Source organism: Leptodactylus fuscus, chromosome 2 (genome assembly GCF_031893055.1).
Source record: "Leptodactylus fuscus isolate aLepFus1 chromosome 2, aLepFus1.hap2, whole genome shotgun sequence".
In the NCBI taxonomy this organism is placed as follows: Eukaryota; Metazoa; Chordata; class Amphibia; order Anura; family Leptodactylidae; genus Leptodactylus; species Leptodactylus fuscus.
Window position 1 is genome coordinate 110,982,548 of NC_134266.1, and position 24,168 is coordinate 111,006,715.

The 24,168-nt window shown below is 44.9% G+C and overlaps 1 protein-coding gene across 3 annotated transcripts in view; it reads left to right on the forward strand.

The window, feature by feature from the left end:
- The window catches only part of CUEDC1 (CUE domain containing 1), a 139,869-nt gene that overhangs the window by 108,085 nt on the left and 7,616 nt on the right, over positions 1–24,168 (forward strand). For all 3 annotated transcript variants that reach the window (XM_075264392.1, XM_075264394.1, XM_075264393.1), the window contains 3 exons: positions 18,941–19,034; positions 20,590–20,648; positions 20,944–21,016. In XM_075264392.1, coding sequence (XP_075120493.1) covers positions 18,941–19,034; positions 20,590–20,648; positions 20,944–21,016 — 226 coding nt within the window. The remainder of the gene's footprint in view (positions 1–18,940; positions 19,035–20,589; positions 20,649–20,943; positions 21,017–24,168) is intronic.

The window sequence follows — 24,168 nt, forward strand, 5'->3', positions numbered from 1 at the left end:
CCCAGCTTTCCCAGGATCCTGAATGGAATACACTGACAGTGTATTCCTGTATACCCTACATATACACCCCCGATCCCCGTTCCAACGGTGTGCCCCCCCCACCTTCACCCCAGAAATACCCAGCAAGTCCCCTAGCAATAGAATTGGGGCTATATACACCCACTATTTTTGTTACTGCCATATAGTGCCATTGTCTAACTGGGAATGCAAAGAATATATTGGGGTTACAAATACCTTCAAGTCCTGCCACTGCCATATAGTGCCATTGTCTGACTGGGAATGCAAAGAATATATTGGGGTTACAAATACCTTCAAGTCCTGCCACTGCCATATAGTGCCATTGTCTGACTGGGAATGCAAAGAATATATTGGGGTTACAAATACCTTCAAGTCCTGCCACTGCCATATAGTGCCATTGTCTGACTGGGAATGCAAAGAATATATTGGGGTTACAAATACCTTCAAGTCCTGCCACTGCCATATAGTGCCATTGTCTGACTGGGAATTCAAAGAATATATTGGGGTTACAAATACCTTCAAGTCCTGCCACTGCCATATAGTGCCAGTTTCTGACTGGGAATGCAAAAAATATATTGGGGTTACAAATACACTCAAGTCCTGCCACTGCCATATAGTGCCATTGTGTGACTGGGAATTCAAAGAATATATTGGGGTTACGTGCACCCACAATTTTTGCTACTGGTATATAGTGCCAGTTTCTGAGTGGAAATTCCCCAAATAATTTGGGGATTCATTCACCCTACATCTCAGGCTCTTGACATATTCACCCAGGTTGTCAGTGCTGCACCAGCTCGTTCCCAGACAGCTCGGCCCGAAAAACACATTACCTATATAGAGGATTTGGACAATGAAGACAACATGTTCTGAATCTAATGTCTGCACCTTCTCCAGAATTAAAATAAAGGCAGCATTTAACTTTCAAATAGCACTGCACAAAGGAAGATCTTATCAGCTTGTCTCATGACATGCTACTAAAAAGTGTCATTTGTGTATCTTAATGTAAATATAGTTGTATACGCTTTTTGGGTTTTAGGCACTGCCAAGTTATTTATTACCACCCGCTCCCTTATAATGATGATGACGCCAAAGTCACTGTGGGTGTTCAGAGCTCACAGCTTTGGTTGACATTTGTCTTGCTCTCTGTCGGTACCAGCTGTCTTTTTGGATACCGTAAAGTTATGTTGACTTTATTAACAGCTATAGAAGCTTTAGCCAGGTTGTGATGGTGTGTAACCCTAACAATACTAAGTGGGATACACATTAATAGTCAGTCTATGTACGCTAAACGTATCACTGAAGTAATTTTTTTTCCCTCTCCCCTAATATAAGAAAGGAACAGACATTAGACCTAGACCGGGGTTCGAGGCTTGTAAAAATCCAGTATTATTTGTTCTTCATGATGTGAAATATGTGTTGAAAAGCAACCCAAAATGAAGTCAGCCATGTGTGCCAGTGTGTTACTTGGCATGCCTTTGCTGGCCCCAACTGTAAGGGTCACTCTCCATTTCCTCCATTTTCCACTCCCCTTCACACCATTTGTGGTGAAGCAATGGGATGCACTGAAGTGCACCCTCTAGCCTCGTGTGGGACAGGGACATCAGATGCCACTCCAACCCCCTCGTTTTCCTCCGCCAGCCAACGGTGCGAAGATGAGAGGAGTGTGCTCTGAATGTTTTCTGCCTAGCAGAGGCTAGTTCTCACTTACGAAAATGGCCCCACTTTGACCTGTATATCAGGCACAATGGTGTAGGTTTCAAAGAAACATGGCACCAACAAGTTGAAAAACGTGGGCCATGCGTGGACCGTGTTTGAGTCTGGCAAGCTCCAGATCTGCTACCAGGTTCCAGCCATTATCACAGGCGCAAAAATGCCAGGCCCCAGGTGTAGCAGGGAAAAAAAAATGCCATCTTAGCCAGGATGGCATCCCTGACCTCGGAGGCACTGTGCTGTCTGTCCCCCAAGCTGATCAGCTTCAGCACGGCCTGCTGACATCTCCCCACGCCAGTGTTACAGCGTTTGCCGCTAGTAGCTGGGGTGGAGGTTGCAGCATCGTAGGGTTTCAGTCTACTCCTGCCATGAATTTTGGCCTGGGAGAGGAGATAGGCCACCCCAGTTTGCACCCGGGGACCAGACTCCACCACATTCACCCTGCCTGTCATTAAAGATAAGCACTGCAGCATCCCTGACCACAGGCGCTTGTCCATGTGTCGGTGGTCAAGTGGACCTTGCAGCAAAGCGCAGAGCTCTGGGCCCGACTGATGTTATGGGACACATGCAGGCGCAAGGCAGGGACAGCACACCAAGAGAAGTAGTAACGGCTAGGCCCAGCATAGGGAGGTGCCCCAGCTGCCATCTGCTGACGGAAGGCCTGGGTATCCAGAAGCATAAACAAACACCAACATCTCGAGGGCCAGCAGTTTATCGATGAGGCTGTTAAAGGCTTGGGCATGGGGGTGGGTTGTGTTGTACTTCTGCCTGCAATGAAAAGCTTGGGAGATGTGGAGTGGCTGGGAAGAGGCGCATGATGGTGCAGGCCAAAAGGGCGCATGAGGGTGAACTCCCCAATGTGTCAGAGATAGGTGTGTAGGTGTCCTTGCATCATATACTTGCACCATACTTGGCTTTGGAAGTTAATTTTGTGCCAAAAAGTGGTTAAGACAGCGATACCTCAGCTACTCCCGTTACACTGTCTATTGACAACTCCAGCCCTGAAATTACCACCTTTGGAAGTGGACCACCACTTCTAAGATCCCAAAGGAAGTAGGCAAGAGATGTGCAGTGCAGAAAAAAAAGATGAAAAAATAAGTGTAGGCAGTAGAGCACAGAGGGATCGGAGAGGACAGAGCTGGTGTCGGCCAGGTATTCCCACCATATGCGCCTATACTTGTCCCTCCTGGTGACACTAGGCCCCTGAGTGGCAGTAATTTGTCCAGGGGGGCCATTAACGTGTTCCAGACCTAGGAATAAGTCTTCCAACAGGGTAGAGTTTTGCATGCCTTTGCTTCTACCCACTGTTTTTGCTGCTTAGCTTCCCTCCACATCTACACTGCTTTAGCCCCTAAACATCACCCCAGTTTATGCCTTTGCTTCTACCCTGTTTTTTTGTTGAATTAGCTTCCCTCCACATCTACACTGCTTTAGCCCCTAAACATCACCCCTGTCCATGTGGGGTCGGTGGCCTCGTCATCCACCAACTCCTCTTCCAATTGCGCACTGCCCCCTTACTGCAAACCGCACATGACCACAGCTTGCCCTGATTGCAACTGTGTCTCATGATCCCCACTGAGGTCCAGACAAGTCGGTGGCGGGTCCAAAACCCCAAAATTGGAAGGAAATGGTGGATGCTGCAGTATTTCTAATACCTGTTCCTGGTCCTCGGGCCTGGTCTGTGTTGTACCCTGCACCCTGCTTAACGCAGCTGCCATATCCGGAGTTGTGCTGAGCGCATGCTAATGTTTCGTGTCCAGTGCAATGGATGGGATGGGATTTCACATAAATCTGCCACCCATGGCCACTCATGGTTGAGCAACTGAGGGAGTTGACTTTGACGAACCCGAGGGTTTTGGAGTTGGAGCTACATCAAAGGTCTGTGCTGCTCACACACTCTGCTCAACACATGATATGTTTAGTGCCAGCAGTGTGGAGACGTCGCTCAACAGCCGTTGTTCCAGCAGGTACAGGCGTTGTAGGAGTGCATAGAGGCTAGCAGCGGCAACTATAGACTTTAAAAACTATCCGCACAAGCGCCACACTTTCACCAGTAGCTCAGGAACATTGGGGTACCTTTTTAAAAAGATTAGCAGCAATGAGTTAAAAACGTGGCTCAGGCATGGAATATGTTGCAGGCTGCCAAGCTACAGAGCCGATCCCAGGTTGCGGCCATTATCACACATGACAACATGCCTGGGCCCAGGTGCAGTGGCAAAAACCACATTGCCGTCTCATCGAGGATGGCATGACTCACTTTGTAGGCAGTGTGCTGTCTGGCCCCCAAGCTGATGAGCTTCAGCACGGCCCGCTGACGTCTCCCCACACCAGTGTTGCAGCGTTTCCAGCTTGTAGCTGGGGTCAATCTAACAGCGGAGGAGGAGGAGGGTGGTGTTTCAGCCCTCCTCCCAGGAATGTTTTGTGGGGAGATAAGTCAGGAAAATTCTTGAAACAGGGGAGAGTTTTGCATCTTTGCCCTTGCTGCCTATGGACATCCCTTTGCCTCTAGCCACCATTTTCCCTGCTTTGCTTGCCTCCACATCCACACTGCTTTTGCCCCTAGACATCACCCCAGTCCATGCCTCTGCTTTTACCCCCAGTTTTTTATGCTTAGCTTCCCTCCACATCAACAATGCTTGCGCCCCTAAACATCACCCCAGTTTCTGCCTGTGCTTTTCCCCAGCTTTTTTTGTCGATTTATCTTCCCTCCACATGCACACTGCTTTTGCCCCTAGACATCACCCCAGTCCATGCCTCTGCTTTTACCCCCAGTTTTTTATGCTTAGCTTGCCTCCACATCCACACTGCTTTTGCCCCTACACATTACCCCTATCCATGCCTGTGCCTCTAGCCATAACTCTGCCACCCATGGAAACTCATGGTGCAGAAAGTGAGGGAGCTGACTCTGAGGAACCCTTGGGTTTTGTAGCTGGTACTCCATCAAAGGTTTCTGCTGCTCACACACCCTGCTCAACATACGGTTTCTAGGGTTTGAGCGTGTGGTGACCTCGCACAACAGTAGGTGCTTCAGGCAGATGTAGGCCTTGCTGGAGTGTATTGCGGCTAGCTCCAGGTACTGTAGACTTGGGAAAGTGGGTGTCCAAGTGCCTCACTTTCACCCTTATCTCTGCTAATTTTGGGTATGTTTTTAAAAATCGTTGCACCACTAGATTGAACACGTGGGCCAGGCATGGAACGTGTTGGAGGCTGGCAAGCTCCAGAGCCCTCCAACAAGACAAAAAAGCCTGGCCCCAGGGGCAGCGGGGATAAACAAATTGCCATCTCATCCAGGATGGCATCCCTGACCTCAGAGGCAGTGTGCTGTCCGTCCCCCAAGCTGATGAGCTTCAGCCCGGCCTGCTGACGTCTCCCCACACCAGTGTTGCAGCGTTTCCAGCTCGTAGCTGGGGTCAATCTAACAGCGGAGGAGGACGGTGGTGTTTCAGCCCTCCTCCCAGGAATGTTGTGTGGGGAGACAAGTCAGTCTACCACATTTTGCCACCCGGTCCATGCCTCAAGTACATTCAACCACTGTGCCAAGATTAAAAGTTAGCGTCCCTGTCCGCATGCACTTGTCCATTCATAGCTGGTCACGTGGAACCTTTGGGCAAAGTGCTGAACTTAGGGACCGCCTCATGTTTGGGGAAAAGTGCTGGTGTGGACGGCACAGTGAGGTGGCGCAGTAGCCAGCAGGCCCAAGAAGGGCAGAGTGTCCACAAGCCGGGACCCCAACATCTCCTGGGCCAGAATTTTTGAGATGAGGCCGTTGAAGCCTTGGGCATGTGGGTGGGTTGTGCTGTACTTTAGCCTGGAATGAAAGGCCTGGGAGATGGGGAGTCGCATTGCAGTGTGTAAACCACACTCAGTTTGTCCTCGACCTATACATTTAGAAATTATCTCCCCCAGCGAAGAACGTGGCCTCGATGGGGGAATTTTTCTAAGGAAGCTAGAAAAGAGGGCATCTTGGGCCTTGCTGGCTCAGGTCTAGCTTCTGTCATGCAGCTGTCTTCTGCCTCTGGACATCCCTTTGCCTCTAGCCACCTTTTTCCCTGCTTAGCTTGCCTCCACATCCACACTGCTTTTGCCCCTAGACATCACCCCAGTCCATGCCTTAGCTTGTACCCCCAGTTTTTGCTGCTTAGCTTGCCTCCACATCCACACTGCTTTTGCCCCTAGACATCACCCCAGTCCATGCCTTAGCTTGTACCCCCAGTTTTTGCTGCTTAGCTTGCCTCCACATCCACACTGCTTTTGCCCCTAGACATCATCCCTATCCATGCCTCTGCCCCTAGCCATAACTCTGCCACCCCTGGAAACTCATGGTGCAGAAACTTTGGGAGCTGACTTTGAGGAACCCTTGGGTTTTGTAGATGGAACTCCATCAAAGGTCTGTGCAGCTCACACACCCTGCTCAAGATATGGTATTGTAGGGTTTCAGCGTGTGAATGACGGACAACAGCCTGTGTTTGGACAGATGTAGGCCTTGCTAGAGTGTTTTTAGGCTAGCAGCGACTCCTGTACACTTGCAAAAGTGGGCGCACAAGCGCCGCATTTTCAACAGTAGCTTCGGTACATTTGGGTATGTTTTCAAAAAACGTTGCACCACTAGGTTAGACGTGGGCCAAACATGGAACGTGTTGGAGGCTGGCAAGCTCCAGAGCCGCTACCAGGTTCCAACCATTATCACAGGCGTAAAAATGCCAGGCCCCAGGTGTAGCAGGGGAAAAAAAATGCCATCTCAGCCAGGATGGCATCCCTGACCTCGGAGGCACTGTGCTGTCTGTCCCCCAAGCTGATGTGCTTCAGCACCGCCTGCTGACATCTCCCCACACCAGTGTTTTAGCGTTTGCCGCTAGTAGCTGGGGTGGAGGTTGCAGCGTTGTAGGGTTTCAGTCTACTCCTGCCATGAATTTTGGCCTGGGAGAAGAGATAGGGTACCTCAGTTTGCACCCCGGGACCAGACTCCACCACATTCACCCTGCCTGTCCTTAAAGATAAGCAGCATCCCTGACCACAGGCGCTTGTCCAAGTGTCGGTGGTCAAGTGGATCTTGCAGCAAAGCGCGGAACTAAGGGCCCACCTGATGTTGAGTGACGTGCTGGTGCAAGGCGGGGACGCCACACCGGGAGAAGTTGTGACGGCTAGGGACGGCATAGTGAGGTGCCACAGTTGCCATCAGGTCCGGGAAGGCGGGAGTTTCAACAAGCCGGAACGCCAACATCTCGATGGGCCAGCAGTTTAGCGATGTTGGCGTTCTAGGCTTGCGTGGGTGGGTGGTTAGCGGTGTATTTCTGCCGGCGCTCCAATGTCTGAGAGATGGTGGGTTGTTGTAAAGAAGTGCCTGATGGTGCCTTTGATGGTGCAGGAGAAGGAGATAAGACAGAAACAGGGGAGGATGAGGGAGAAGTCAACAAAGTGGCGGAGGCAGATGAAGTGATGTCCTGGCTCGTCCTCTGGAGTGCATCGCCAGCACTGTGAGCAGAGGCAGTGGCATGAACGGCGGGCGACGTTTGTCCTGCCGTTGCTGCCTGCCACTGATTCCAGTGCTTGGATTCCAAATGACGGTGCACTGAAGTGGTGGACAGGTTTCTCTTCTCAGGGCCCCTACTCGATTTCGAGAGGCAAATTGTGTAGATGACACTATATCTGTCCTCGGCGCATTCCTTGAAAAAACTCTACACCTTCGAGAAACGTGCCCTCGATGGGGGAGTTTTTCTGGGCTGGGTACAAAAGGGAACATCTTCGGACATTCCGGGTCTGGCCTGGCTTCGGCAAAGCAGCTGACCTCTGCCTCTGGACATGTCTCTGCCTCTAGCTACCCTTTTTGGTGCTGCACCTGCCTCAACATCCACAATACTTTCCCAGCTTGATATCCGCCTTGTCCAGGTGGGGTCGGTGTCCTCGTCGTCCACCACCTCCTCTTCCAACTCCTGTCTCGCCTCCTCCTCCTGCACAATGCGCATGTCAACTGGCTGCCCTGACAGCAACTGCGTCTCATCGTTGTCGATGAGGGTGGGTTGCTGGTCATCCGCCACCAAATCGACCGGAGATGGAGGAGACTCTAGTGTTTGAGCATCTGGACACAGATACTCGTCTGTTAGGTCCGTGGAATCGCGAAATGGAGGGGCAGGTTGTGGTACAGTCAAAGGAAGGGAGAACAGCTCTGGGGAGCAGGGACAGTTGGGGTTATTGTTCTGGGAAGATTGGGAATTTTGGGTGGAAGGAGGACAAGACTGTTGGGTAAGAGGAGGTAGAGGCTGACTGGCTGGTGGACAATGTGCTTTAAGCGTTATCCGACAGCCATTGCAAGACCTGTTCCTGGTTTTCGGGCCTACTAAGGTTTGTACCATTCAGCCTAGTTAATGTGGAACTTTTGTGCAAAGCGCAGAACTTAGGGCCCGCCTGATGTTAAGGGACACACGCTGGTACAAGGCTCAACTCACCCTAAGTGCCAAAAACACTGCTGGTGCAAGGCTCTACTCATGCCAAGGGCCTCAATCTCTGCTGGTAGCTCAGCTTAAGGTCCTATAACTTTGTTTGGAAGGGCTCATGTTAAGGGCTAGAAAAGTGAATTTTGGAAGGTCTTACCACACACACACACACACACACACACACACACTCAAAATGACAGTTAAGGGTGAGGGCTTTTGGATTTCCCATTGTCTATTCCATCCGTGGTTGTCATGGGGAACGTGATTTAAAGGGGTGGTTGTTACTGTTTGTTGAGCTTAAATTGGGGTTTGTGTCCATCCATTTGGGGAGTAAAGAAGGTTTCCAGGTATTTTCCCACTTTGATAGAGTTTTTTTGGAATGTGGAAAGTGTTTAGTTGTTAGGCTGTGAAAGTGGGGTAATAGAGGGTCTTTGGTGTGTTAGATGCCCCCAGACATGCTTCCCCTGCTGTCCCAGTGTCATTCCAGAGGTGTTGGCATCATTTCCTGGGGTGTCATAGTGGACTTGGTGACCCTCCAGACACGGATTTGGGTTTCCCCCTTAACGAGTATATGTTCCCCATAGACTATAATGGGGTTTGAAACCCGTTCGAACACACGAACAGTGAGCGGCTGTTCGATTCGAATTTCGAACCTCGAACATTTTAGTGTTCGCTCATCTCTAGTTGTAACCAATTTTGTCTAAGAAAAGTAGCAAGCTTATACTCTATCAACCAATAAGTATTTGGACACCTGTGGTTTGAATGGCAATTACAACCTCAATCCTCCGGGGCATGCTTTCCACAGATCCTTGTATGACGGCTAGTTGTATTTTATTCCATTCGGCTTGGAGAAGCTTAGTTCGGCGATCCAACTCGTCCCAGAGGTGCTTGATAGGGTTCAAGTCTGGGAGGCCAGTCCAGTCGGTTAACCTGATTGTCACTGTACCAAGCTATGGTAGACCTTGCTACATGACAGCTGGCATTGTCATCCTTTAAGTAACATTGGTCCGACTCATAGAACTGCCATAATGTAGGAAGCACTCTGTTATCTAAAATGGTGCAATAGGTGTCGGCATTGAGTTTTCCATGCACTGGGACCAAGGGTCCTAGTCCATACCAGGAGAAACACCCCCAGACCATAACTCCACCTCTGCAGAACTTTACTGGATGTCCAAATACTTATTGGTAGACTGTGTAATAAATACAAGCCCGATAAAGCACAAGCCAGTCTTTCAATATACTGTAATGCAGGCTGTTTCAATGAAGCTGGCAGAACCTTAAAACAGGCAGTTTTCAGTGTTGTTGTAGGTCTGAAATTATTTATTTGAAGGATCAATGAGATAAATTGTTACCTAGGAGTCAGAAAAGATAAATATCTGAAACCGTTTGAAATAAAAATAGCAAATCGCTCTGTTTGTCTCGGTATGCTACAACATTTCACAACAAATGATATGCTACAGGAGAAGTCTCTTGAAAGTGCAAAACAAATAGGATTGGTAAATACTCAGGAGATTATGGAAGTGTATCATCTGGGGTTTTTTCTTTAATAGTAAATCAGAAAGTATTATGTTTAGGAAGTTTAGTAAATAGAAACAGTTTTATTTTATGATGATGCTATCAAACCTGTAATTAACATCTCTATTGTTATAAAATCTAGAAAAAATTTACTATTGTTCACTGTGCCACCTTCACTATTTAGTACAAATTATATTCAAGGGGCAGTTCTTGCTGTAAATATGAATTAAACGGTATTTGCAACATATCAATGCCGGGTGTATTTTGACAAATTTACCTATTAAACAAATAACTTCTTAGTATGACAAAAAAAAAAAATAATGTAAAACTTACAAAGACCAAGGTTGTTGACAAGTCAAAAGAAAAACTCTATTTGAAGATGTATTGCACATTTTCTATTTATTGGAGCAAATTTTAATAAAACGTCCATTTTCCCTCATACGTTATAAAAATACAAAACACAGTACAAAACACTACATATTCAATATTGCTGCTTCGGAACAAAATGTACAATACAATTAAACCATTAGTTAACCCACACAGTGGACAACGAAAAAAAAACAACCCACAAGAATTAATACTTTTTGCCACCTTGTTGCATCAAAATATGGAATAAAAAGTGAAAAAGCACAACTTTTCCTGGAAAAAAAAATCCCTCAACCAGCAATAAAAAAAATGAAAATTGGCAATACAAAAATAATATTTTTTTCTCCCTCAAATGGAGTTTTATTCTGTAAACTTTGTAAAACATAAAAAAGCTATATAAGTGGATATTGCCGTAAACATACAAATCCATAGAATATTATTTTGTTGTATGGTATTGGATTGGATTGTACGATATGAAGACGAAAAAACAAAAGTTACTATATCTTTAGGACAAAACTGGGTGCTTCAGGAAGGGAATGTATAAGCTGCACGAGTATATATAAGGGTACACCCCAGATTTAGAACTTACAGGGGAAAAGACTCCAGAAGTGACCTCCCCCCACCCTTCCTCCTTATCATAGGAGCTACTGGAATTATAGGAGCTAGGGAATTTGGTGTTACTAATGCACTCCGCACAGCTTACATATTTACTATTCACCATCTGCTGTGCATTTACGTTGCGAAAACTAATGTTCACTGCACCCTATGATAAATTCTTTGAGAGGTGCAGTTTTCAAAATGAGATCACTCCCTAGGGGATTCTACTTTCCTGGTACCTTAGAGGCTCTGCAAACAAGACATGGTGCCCAGATACCAAACATCTAAATTTGTGCTTGAAAAGCCACATAGTGCTCATTCACATCTGCGCCCTGTTGTGTGCCCAAACTGCAGTTTATGCCCAGATTTGCGTACTTAACAAAGCTATGTGTGAGTATAATTTGCTGTTTGGACGCATAGCCGGGCACAGAAGGGAAAGAATGCCATTTTGTTTGTTTGAGCACAGATGATTTGATCATGCCACTATTGCAGAGCTCCTTAAATGTCACCAAAGTGGAATCCCGAGACGTGTGACCCAATTTTGGAAACCACACCCCTGAAGGAATTTATTCACAGGTACAGTGAACATTTTTAACCCCCAAGTGTTGCATTAATTTATTTTCCAGACATGAACGTGCAGCTAATGGTAAAATGATAAAATGCCAATATTTCCAGGAATACATTAATTTAGTGTGCAATATGTTGTGCTCAGCTTGTATCAGAGATGAATGCTCCAAAAACTGTTGTGCTGGTGATGTCCACAGTTTTTGGAGTGTGCATCTCTGCTGACAAAATATGGGCGCATCATATCTGCCACTGAAATGGTATAGCTCACTACACCACTTTACTCCACTACAATCCTTTGGATTCTACTAATCTGGCTGTTCAGTGGCTCTGAAAAAGTGGATGATGTGCTCCAAAAACCGAAATAGTGCTCCTTCCCATCTGTGCCTGGCTGTGTGCCCAAATAGCAGTTTATATCCACATATGACATTAAAGGGGTTGTCCCACGTCACATACTCACCAGTCTTCGTTGCTATAAAATCTTCTGTCTTCCGACTTTGTTGCGTCATTGGTGGGCGGGGTCTCTATTACAGCGGATGCCGGGTCTGTATTCGCATTGTGAAGGCTAGACTGGTGTATGAGCGTGCACGCAGGGCCAGCGGCATCTCGCCGCTTGGCTTTACATATGTGAATACAACCCGGCATCTGCTGTAATAGAGAGGCGGATGCCGGGGAGTGTTAGACGCTGGCACAGGTGAAGCCAGCAACATCGCTATGCCTCTGCCCTGCATGAAGCCAGCTGCAGCAGAAGCGATGCTGTTATTCCGCTCCTCCGCCCCCCCTGGAATAGCAGCATCGCTCCTGCCACTGCTGGCTTCATGCAGGGCAGAAGCATAGCAATGTTGCAGGCATCTGTGCTGGCGTCTAACCCTCCCCGGCATCCTCCTCTCTATTACAGCGGATGCCGGGTTTGTATTGGCGGCCCCTTCCCCCCCAAAGGGTAAACTACCCCCCCTCCAGGCTCGCTCCCGTGCACATAGCCCCTGCTCCCTCCCACCTCAGAGCAGCAGATACATCACTTGACTTATGACCAGATAAGTCCAGGGATGTGTCCCCAAAAAATGAATAAAGTAAGATAGTGGGCAAACAAAGCATTTTTGCTGAAGCAATGTATTTAGGAAAAGTCTTACATTCACATTAGCAAACAGTATAGATAGGATCCTTGTGATGGGACAACCCTGGGTACAAAGTGTCATACATGTGGGCATAAATTGCTGTTTGGGCCCACAGCAGGGTACAGTTGTGAAGAAGCACTATGTGCTTTTAGGACGCAGGTTTAGATTGTTGGTTTTTGGACATCATGTCACATATAAAGAGACCCTAAAATTGCCCCTACAAAATGGGGTCACTTCTTGGTAAATTCCAATTTACTGGCACCTCCAGGGCTCTGAAAAATCAACATGGTCTCTAGAAAGTACCACTAAATCTATACTCCGAAAGCTAAAAAGCGCAGAACTCCTTCCCTTCTGATCTCTTCTGTGTGCCCAAACAGCAGTTTACACCCATATATACAACTTTTTTACACCCAGGATAACTCATGTTAAAAATTTTAGAAGTGTATGTCTCAGATGACACAAAGTGGGCACAACGTATTGGGCACTGAAATGGCATATTTCTTTAAAAATACTACTACTACTACTAATTAATAATACTTCTTGAGAAACTCATTGAGGGGTGAGGTTTCTAAAATTGGGTCTGAGGGGTTCCAGTGTACTGGTAATGTAGGGGCTCTGCAAATTTGACAATGGATTAGAAAAATTTAAAAATTAATTTAACAAAATCTGCACTCCAAAAGCCAAATAGCACTCTTTCCATTACGAGTCCCATCATGTAGCGGATTACCACTACATATGGGATTTGGTTCTAAGGCTATTGCTGGACACCTCCTGCTTGGCCTGAAGAAGTCACCCGCCCGGCGTTGAAACGCGTGTCCGTTTTAAGCTGTTGTTCATATCCTTGGAGCAATAAACAGAACCAATTCATCTTAAAGAGGACCTTTCACCACTTTTGGGCACATGCAGTGTTATATACTGCCGGAAAGCTGACAGTGCGCTGAGTTCAGCGCACTGTCGGCTTTCCCGATCCGTGCCCGGTGTAAAGAGCTTATGGTGCCGGTACCGTAGTGCTCTATGGTCAGAAGGGCGTTTCTGACCATTAGCCAGGAACGTCCTTCTGCCTCGCGGCGCCTATCGCGCTGTGCTGTGGAGCCGGGAGGAACGCCCCCTCCCCTCCTGATAATACTCGTCTATGGACGAGCTGTGTGAGCAGAGGGAGGGGGCGTTCCTCCCCGCTCTCACAGCACAGTGTGATAGGCGCCGCGAGGCAGAAGGACGTTCCTGGCTAATGGTCAGAAACGCCCTTCTGACCATAGAGCACTACGGTACCGGCACCGTAAGCTCTTTACACCGGGCACGGATCGGGAAAGCCGACAGTGCGCTGAACTCAGCGCACTGTCAGCTTTTCAGCAGTATATAAAACTGCATGTGCCCAAAAGTGGTGAAAGGTCCTCTTTAACCATCCACATCGTGATTTTTATTCTCAAGTTTATTTTGAATTTGCTGCCATTAGCGCTCTATCATTTCCCCGTTTTTCTATATATCCTTTACAACTACATATGGGGTATTGCCGTATTCAGGAGAAATTGTTTAACAAACTGTGGGATGTTTTTTTTCTCCTTTAAGCCCTTGTGAAAATGAAAATTTTCAGGATAAAGTGACATTTTAATAATTTTTCATTTACACATCTTAAAGTTAATAAAATATGTGAAACACCTTTGTGGTGAAAATACTTACTATACTCTTTGATAAATTCCTTGAGGGGTGTAGTTTCCAAAATGGGGTCACTTTTGGGGGTTTCCATTGTATTGGTACTCTAGAGGCTCTGTAAATGAGACATGGTACCTGAAAACTATTCCAGCAAAATCTGCTTTTCAAATGTCCAGTGTTGCTCCTTCCCTTTGTCATGCTGCTGTGTGCCCAAACATCACTATACGTCCACATGTGCGATATTTCTGTCCTCAGGAAAAGTTGCATAATAAACAGCGAGATGCATTTTCTCCTTTAACCCTTTCTGAACATGATAATTTTTAGGGCTAAATGAATGTGTTATTGAAAAAAAAAAAGTCTAAATTTAACCTCCATATTGTTTTAATTCCTGTGAAATGCTTAACTGGTTAACAAACTTCCCAAATACATTTATGAAATATTTTAGGGGTACAGTTTTGAAAATGGGGAGATTTATGGGGTTTCTAATATATAGGCCTTTATAATCCCTAGAAATTAGTTTAGGAAATTGTTTTGTAAATCTGGAAAGTCGCTGTTACATTGGTAAGCCTTCTAACATCCAAAATAAATTAAAGGATGATGCCAATATAAAGCAGAGATATGGTAAATAAAATTTATTACTGTGTTTGGGTTGTATGACTGAAAAACAGAGCATAGCACATTTTCAAAATTGCAATTTTTTCCCGCTTATTTCCATAGTTTCCAATCTTTTTTAATAAATAAATACAACAATATTGATAAATGTTTTCCACTAACATAGAGTACAATGTATCATGAAAAACAATCTCAAAATCAAGTGTGCGAGTTACGGAGTCTCAAAGTTATTGCCATAGAAAATGACACATACGTTTTGAAAAATGAGGCCTGGTCCATATGGCACTTTTAGGCTGTGTCCTTAAGGGATTAATATTTTTATTTTAAATATAGAGTACCTCAATGGAACATATTTATATTATATACTGTATATCATAATAAAGTATAGTATGTTATATATTGATTAGCTTCAAGCATGCCCATTGCATCTTGTAGTTGTAAAGAAGCCTTAGTGACATCTAATGGCTGAGAACAAAATTTGATTCTTGGACTTATGTAGTGTTTTTTAGTTTCAGAAGTATTTAATGAAATATTTCAACAATCAAAGACAGTCCAAGCAAAAAGACAGTTGTAATGCAAGTGTAAAAGTGCGAAATAACATAATTTTAAACAAGTTGATAATATAACAACGAATGTCGGTAAAAAACATAATACATGTGAAGGGGTATAAAATAACTAATGCCTAAAACGCAACTACAGAGCATTATGGGGAGTAGAGGTGGTGGAACATTATCACGCAAACAGATAGGTTAGTGGGAAAGAGATACAAATACAAATACAAATGTGCTTTATTAGCATTACCAAAAAATAAGACATTTGGTGTCGCCAACGCAAAAAGGAGGTTGGGGGTGGTGGAGGGGGGTGGGTACAGGATCTGTAGGTTGGGGGTTTGAGTGTCCTTAGGGTCTCGTTGTTCTTGTTTGGGGTGTGTGGGTATCGGTGGGTATGGGTTAGATGGGTGATGGGGGGGCTTAGTGATCTTTTGGGTGGTGGGTTTAATAGTCCATGGGGGATGGGTGGTTTGATAGTCCATGCATCTCAACTTCCTCTTGTTTGGTGACAGCTAGACACGTATTGGGCAGCAATCTCCACAGTGGACTCCTCTTCTCCCAGTAGGATGTAGATCCTATCTGAAATAAGTGTGAGGAGAGGGGGTGACGTGGTGACAAGTGTTTGGAATCTTATTCAGCAATCAAATCTGTAGACTATAGGACAGAACTGGAATGAAGGACTCCTTAAGCTGGTCTACACGACCGTAATGTAAGTCCGCAAATGGTCCGCAATTGAGGGTTTTCAATTGCGGACCATTTTCGGACACATTATATTCAATGTGGCCCCTTACACCACCGGATATTTTATCCTTGTTGTGACCGGGCCGCGACTGTGTTCCACAATTTATAGGACATGTCCATAATGGCCGTGAATTGCGGCACTGCACGGACTCACCCATAGAACGCTATGGGAGAGTGCGGCAGGATACGGACATCTGCGGAGCCTAGTGTTGCTGATCAGCAACTTGTGGACTGTACATTCAATATGGTCGTGTAAGACCAGTCTTAGAGATAGACTAATTAATTGTTTTGTAGACCATGACTGTGTTGACTCTTCAAATAAGATCTATCAATGAGAGAAAATGTTTCCTCCAATTGAAAGCGATATGGTTTCTGTCTGCCATCGAGATGTAATGAAATAGTTAAAACTGAGCATATTTGAGGCACAGGTTTGAGGCTAAGAAGGAAAATGGGGTCTGACATCAGAAAGGACTATTCAAGATAAAAGTTGAGTCATTCTATTTATGGGTTTCCAAAACTAATGGCAATGAAAACCAGACCACCAAACATGGAATGTAGAACCTGTAGCATTGTAAACTCTGAAGCAGAGGGGTGAAACCGTAGCATAAAAGCTATGTAGCCTCTGAGGGATCAAATGGTTCCATAAGAGTGACCTGCCAGCTGCCTTTGCTGATGGCAGACAACAGTCAGTCCATCGGGCAGGGGTTATTAGAGAGTAAAGGTCTTGCTCCCAGGCTGCCAAAAAGTCGAGTTTGGTGTCAGGGGATGGGGTGTTTAGTAAATCATATAAAGTCAAGAGAGATCCCCTGTCGGCTGCATGGAATAGGCAGAGTCTTTAAAAACTAATAAGGGCAACCTCAGGATTAAGTGCCATGAGGGAATGCAGAAAATGGAAAAACTGAGCAGTCCATAAGGCCTCTATGGTGGGTTGGGGGGAATCTGTTAGTGAGGTGTTCTTTGGTGTAAACTCGCCAGTTACTGAGGAATTCTTGAAATGCAGCAGAACCAAGCGTGTCTCCACCAAACACCTCGGGAGATAGACCAGGAGGGAAGAGAGGGTTACATAACAGTGATATTATATGTGAAATCTGGCTTCATAAGCCATGTTAAAATCGAACCCTGGAACTTAAGGATAGTGTCTCTAGGGCCATTTAGATTCTTGGGCACCCCAGTGCTCGATGGATGCAATCTATGCGCAGCAATGCAGGGTCAATTTGTGGGAGCAGAGCTGTGAACATAGTAGTGATAGACTTTTGCAGCGCAGTAACAGACTTCTATAATGTGGATGTTGGCTTGTAGATCTCATAATTTTAATTTTATGGCCTCAAGTTTCTGGGCATGTTCGTCAAGGCGACTTTTGTTTTCTACTAAAGCATCAGCCACCTCATCAATACTGTCCTCCACAACTCACAGCTTTGGGAGAGTTCAGTAGAAAATAATTGCTGAATCTTAGTAAAAAAGGGTTGAGGGATCCAGGTCTGGGGTCTCAGCGCCCGCTAAGGTCTTGTTTAAAGCTGCAGGTGAGGTAACGCTTTCATGCAGTGAATCTCCCTTGGTCTGGTCAGAAGATCTAGGGGTTCTGAAGAGTTTGTGCAATGTGTATCAAGTAGGGTTGAGCGATCAGGATTAGAAAAGATTGGCTCCCGGGTAAATTTCATGATCGTGATCGGGTTCCGATCCCGCCTAAAAAAGATCGGAAACGGAATCCCGATCGCTCAACTTACCTGCACCGATCCACTGCCGCTGCTGCTCCCCGTTCTTTTTGCGTTCTTTAAAGCATTCAATCTTTGGACTCCATGCTGTGTAGTGAATAGGATCGTTTTTAAAATCCGATCTTCGATCATTAAAAAAAAAATCCCATTGACTTGCATTAGGTTCGGAATTGGGATCGGGTTCGAATGGAAAATGATTAGAGATGAGCGAGTAGTATTCGATCGAATATCGAATAACATTATAGTCTATGGGAAAAAACAGGAATGTGGTTCCGGTTTCCATGGAAACCAAAGTTCGACACATTGGATCCTCCAAGTTCCGGAAGTAACAGGACGAGGAGCACGAGGAGGTTTTTGCATTGAATTCAATGGAATTTCCCGCGTGGTATTCGACCGATACGAGTATTTGATCGAATAGTCGTATTCGATCGAATACTACTCGCACATCTCTAAAAATGATCAGAAATCGGATTTTAAAAACGATCCTGATATCTCAAGATCAGCTCAACCCTAGTATCAAGCCAACTAGTTGTCTCTGGCTTTGTGGGTCAGCAGAACCCTTCAAAGCATACCCTGGTAGGCTGTTGTGTGTTGAGGTACAGTAAATATTGGAAGGGAACCCCAACGCTCTTTATAGAGAAGATGAGACTTGAGCTGAAGGAGTGTTTGTCCACCCAAGAACGTCGGTCCATGCCCCCGACTTACGTAGTGTTTTTAAAACCACTATACTAAGAACTAAAATATTAATAGTCAAAAAGAATAAGTAAATATCTATATGGCACATGACATAATCTCCTTATTTTTCTCTTGCTCTTATCTTGTCTGATATCATAACAAGAGAGTATGTAAAAAACAAAACAAAAAAAACCAGTGGTATTCTACTCTAGGGCAGCAAGCAGACATGTTTTCTCCTCTTTCCTTTCCAATGCTGGGAAATTTAGGCGGAGAGTCCTGGGTTTAGGCTGCACACCTTTTGTCTGTGCAGTGAGTAGGGCCATTTTGTTGGGATCCCCCAAGCAACTGATGTTATTAAGTGGATATGCTCCCTCTCATTAAATATGTGGTCACTGATTTAGCAATGTGACCCACACATTTATTTATTGTTTGTAGGTACTGGTCTTATTTTGTGTTTTACCTTTAGAGAAGTGACTGGCTTTATTTTGACCAACGTCTGTTCAGGGTTCTCAATTAGAGCACAGTGTAGCTGGATCCGACCTGCCTGTATATATTTTGTAGGTCTAGGCCCAGGAGAGAGAACCTGCTACAGACAGTAATTTGATCCACACAATTTTCACAAAATATACCTTTATGTCTGTGATGTAGGAAGACATGATAATGACTTTTACTTATTTTCTCAGCAACCAGAAAGAAATTGTTGGAGATTGCCAGAGCGTTTTCAGAGAAAACAAAGATGGGAAAATCCCGGAGAAAACATTTGCTCAAACACCAAGTGTATCCTACATTGTTATAAAGCACACACTATATAGTGTTTTGAATGTCAAGAGAAATTCACTTTTGCTTGGATATATACATGCTGTGGGTTATTCACTTACCTAGATGATGTCTCTTTGTTTTCAGTTATATTCCATACGTTTTTGCATTGTATTCTCATGGGAGCAATCAGATAAATTATTTTTCATGCTTTGTCCCTTTGAACCATTTTTAAGGAATCCTTACTTAAGGGAAAACTAAACTAAGAATTAAGTAATAAAAGTAAGGAAGTGATAAATTTGCCAAGAGAACGCAGGAGTTAATTTATTCTTGATTTTTCCATTGTTGGATAGTAAACAATTGAGATAATGGGATAATGCTTAGCCAAAGGAATGCAGCATTAAAATCTTTCTGTTGTACTGATACCTGCTCCATCCAGTTGTCTCAAAGGCAAACACAGGAATACTTGTGGGAGAAAATGGTTGCTATCCTGCAAAAAAAAAAAAAAAAAAGATTTCCTGCATCATTGCAATATGAGAAAAATGTGTTCAAATCAAAGTAGGAGATTAAGGAGGAATTTGATGGGATATTTTATGTTTTGCGTAATTTCTACAGTTAGAACTATTGCTCTCACTTAGGGGTTGACCAGGCAAAAAATATATTTTTTTTATATAAGTCGGGAGAGGTAAAAAAAAAAAAAAAAAAAAAATCATACTGTCTTCTCCCTGGTGCTCTGGATTCCTCCCAGCATGGTCCAGTCTTATTGCTCAGCTGTCTTCTTAAAGTGACATTCCTCAGCAGCTGTGGCGTCCTGGATTCCTTCCGCTGAAGCCACTGATTGGCCTCAGTGGTCTCAGGAAGGGACCTGGGATGTCACAGGTAGTGATGTCACATGCCGTATGTTGAGGCCAGTGACTGACCTAACTAATCACGTATAGTTGGAGAGACAACTAAGGACCATACTGGGAGGCAGTGGGGAGAGGTGAGTGTGATTTTTATTTTATTTTTTAAAACTCCCCCCAAACTATTTAAAAAATAAATTTTTTTGCATGGATAACCCCTTTAAAGGAGTTTTCCCATCTCAGTGTTTCAGCAATCTGCCTACTGTCTCTTCTTCTCACTTCCTGTATTTATCCCCCCCTTCCCTTGCTGAACGGGCCTGAGAAGGATCATAATACTTGTGCAGATCAGATAATATGCACATGCTTGTAGAGAATGGACTCAGTGTTATCTGTTTGTTTTCATAGAGAGATAACAGACTCTACTTGATCAGCAAAACTGCAATTAGCTGAATGGATTATCTTGCCAGCAAGAGAAGTGAGTGACGTCACTTGTCCTATAGGTCTGCGGTCATAACAATGGTGTGTAATCAGTGGGAGGAATAAGTTCATATAGCAGGCAAACAAAGCAGCATTTCTAAAGCAATATATTTAGGAAAAGTCTTCAATTTACATAAGGTAGTAGTATAGTTAGGGTTCCTGAGATGGGACCACCCGTTTAACTACACTAAAAAAAAAAAGAAAAAAAGATACTTTTCTTCCTACCACATTATTTTTACCCTTAACGTAAACTGCAGTCTAGGAACAGCAGCCTCCACAGCCAATCTTTTGGATGATGTTGAAGGACATTCATGTGGTGAGTTTTAATTCAAAGGATCACGGTGTGTGCTAATATCAGCAATGAGCAAATATTTTTTAAATAAATTGCAAGTAACCACTTTCATTTACAATTCAGTTTCAGTTGTAACATTATAGTTTTAAAGATGGGTTGTAATTTCATCCATTAAATGTAATTACTGTTTCTTATACGGGGGGTTTCTGAGAGATTGAGCTTTTCTAACTGATGCTAGCTTGACATTGTGTAAATTTCATTATATGAGCAGCAAATTCTTCTCATTGGTCAAATGTATGTATTATTCTCATTTGGTCAGATGAAGATATCCAGGCACGGCTAAAACAAGTGAACAATGAAGGACTGGAAACCCATAAAGAAGGACAATCAAAGTTAGTTTAACTATTTTTATACTAATAGGAAAATGTTTTTGTACCGTGTTAGCCAATGGGTAGGAAATATAGAAAACAAACAACTTGAAAGTCTTCAGTAGATGATACCTTTTTTAATGGCTAACTCATAATGATGACAGATTATAACATTTCGAAGCTCTCGGCTTCTTCTTCAAATATAACTAAAAGCAATTTCTGAAGGTTGCATGTTTATATACAACAGAACACATAGGGATAGAATTTTAGGAGGGAGGGGGGAAGAGAGGAAGAGGCTTATTGGTATGTACAAGTAAACAAATCCACTGTTCCCAGGTTCTTATCAGTTCAGAGTGTTTTTTTTTTTTTTTTTTTTTAATGTAGATTGTGAGCCCCACATAGAGCTCACAATGTACATTTTTTCCCTATCAGTATGTCTTTTTTGGAATATGGGATGGAAATCCACGCAAACACGGGGAGAACATACAAACTCCTTGCAGATGGTTTTTTGCCCTTGGCGGGATTTGAACACCAGGAATCCAGCGCTGCAAGGCTGCAGTGCTAACCACTGAGCCACCGTGTGGCCCGAGTTCAGAGTGTCTTTATGGCTGTCTCAGGTCAGTGATTTCTGTAGGATGCCATGAACCCATGTGAAAGGTTCATTCCATTCTCCAGAGTGTTAAATAGGGTCATGCACTTGTACGCATAAATCCGTCTGTTCTTCTTGGATTTAAAATTCCCTCTTAAAATCAAAATTTTCATGTCATTGGTGATATTATGATCTTCGTTGCAGAAATGTTTTGAAACTGGCATCTGAACAGTGAGGCATGGGGTATGAGTCTTTTGCACTAAAAGGAGGAACACTGTTTCCCCTTATAATATACTATTGAAGGTTAGGCATCTCTTTGTGGAAGACCATCCATGGATTCCAGGTGGTCAAAAACCTGTCATGGTCTCTAGTCTCCCAAATGGCCAGTTTCTCCAAACTTCTAGCTTGATCTAATTATTTGAGCCATTGTTACGGTTCTGTGTAAATATATATATATATATATATATATATATATATATAATTTTTTTAACTACAGAACCGCTAGGCTGCAAGACACTGCAGCGAAGTCCACAGGCCCAGGTGGGCGGCTGTATGTCTGAATGCAGACTGCCAGTTAACTTCACTGGTAGAGGCGTTAGTGCGGTTCAAGCTGCCAAGGGTTAAATGTCACCATTGGTCAGCAACACAAAAAGACTCCTTCAACAACCAGGAGTTACAAAGGAAGCAGACAGTTTTAAATAGGCTAACAAAGAAACCAAACCTGCTGGCAGCGCCACAGGCTGGAACAGAGACCACTGCTCCAAGCCCTAGTGTAGAGCTGACAGTTCAGGATTTACTGGTTCTTACTTACAGTGCCAGATTAAGGCCAGATTAAGGCTGAGGTATCCTCACACAGAGGCCTAGTCTGACAACCTGCCTGAATACTGGAACCTAGCCCTGAAACTACTGTCATAAACCAACTTCCAGTCAAAGTGTGAGCACCCGACGGGCGTCAGCTCACACCATATAAAGGGAAGTCCCCGCCCAGGTGGCCATGACCTCACCGTTCATGCTCAGTATGGCCAAAATTGGACTTAACCCCTGAGCGACTTCAAAATGTCTGAGCATGCTCAGTAGGGTAAAAACTGGACTTATACTCCAGTCGCCTCACTGCATGAGGCCGAGGGCGAGAGTCGGATTGACCCGCAGGTGGCGCTGTGCGTCGGGACGGAAACCTGCAAGACCCGATCCTAACAGCCATGTTTTTATACTTGGAGGGTCCTTGCTTATCAAGTGGAGAGGGATCATTATTCTCGCTGCTCGTACCAGCTGTGTTATTAAATCACCTTTTCAGGGTTTTTGAAGAACATCAAGGGAGCTGTAGAAGGACTGATTGATGGTCTGTGAGGTATCAGAGGCTGAGTTCACTCTCAAGTTATTGACTCTCTCTCTTCATTGTCCAAAAGTGTCTCATTTAGACGCTAGGTCCGTCCAAGCCTTGGGAGTGAGGTTGTTAAATTGAAGTTGCACTAGGACCAGGGAATGATCAGAGATGGTCATTGTACCAATAACTGTGTTCCCTATCCTCTGTATATGATGATACACTCAGTGGCCAAAAGTCATGGGAAGGTACTGGATGCACCGTTAATAGCAGGTCACCCCTCTGTGAGCCCTGATAATTGCAGCAAGATGACGAGGCATGGACTCCTCGAGGTGTTGGAAGAGTTCTGGAGGGATATTGATCCATTCAGTCTGCACTGCAGCCCACAATTGCTCCTGTGTAGTTGGCGCTGGGTCCATGTAGCGAACACTGGTATCCACAGCATCCCAAAAATGCTCTATGGGGTTGAGGTTGGTCGAGCGGGCAGGCCAATTGAGGGTCGTGAGGTCACTGGTGTGTTCATTAAGCCAGTCCCGTGCCACCAACGAGCCATGACATGTTGCATTGTCCTGTTGGTACCCAGCATTCCCATCAGGGAACTTCAACACGAGAAAGGGGTGCAGATGATCTACCATAACTTGCACATATCGATCATCGGTCATTGATCCCTGCACCCGAACAATGGGGCCCAATTGTGACCATGTGAACACGGCCCAGACCATCACGGAGCCACCTCCCACTTGGACACGTCCCTGTTGGCATGCGGGATCCATGGCTTCATGGGGCATATGCCACACTCTCACATGCCCATCGGCTCTGTACAACTGGAACCGTGTTTCATCAAACCATGCCACATGCTGCCACTGTTCGATGGTCCAATGACGATGGTCACAGGCCCATGCCAGTCTTTGAGCTCTGTGTTGCGGTGTCAGCAAAGGGACACGGGTCGGGCGTCCACTGTTGAAGCCTATGTGGTGCAGTTCTAGGTGTATAGTCCTGGTGGAAATGGGGTCCTGGTGCCCCACATTAAAATTGTCGGCTATTTGACCCACAGTAGACCGTCGAGAGCCCCGTACGACTCTGTGGAGGTGACGTGACATCCGTTCATCGAACACTTGTGGTTGATCAGTGTGCAAATTTATGCATCTGTTAACGTTGTCTCTGCAATATTGCAGGTCCATCCGAGACACTGTTGACCTCAGAACCCCAAATTCCAGGGTAATCTCCAAAATGCTATGCCCCATGCGTCTTGCACTGATTATCATC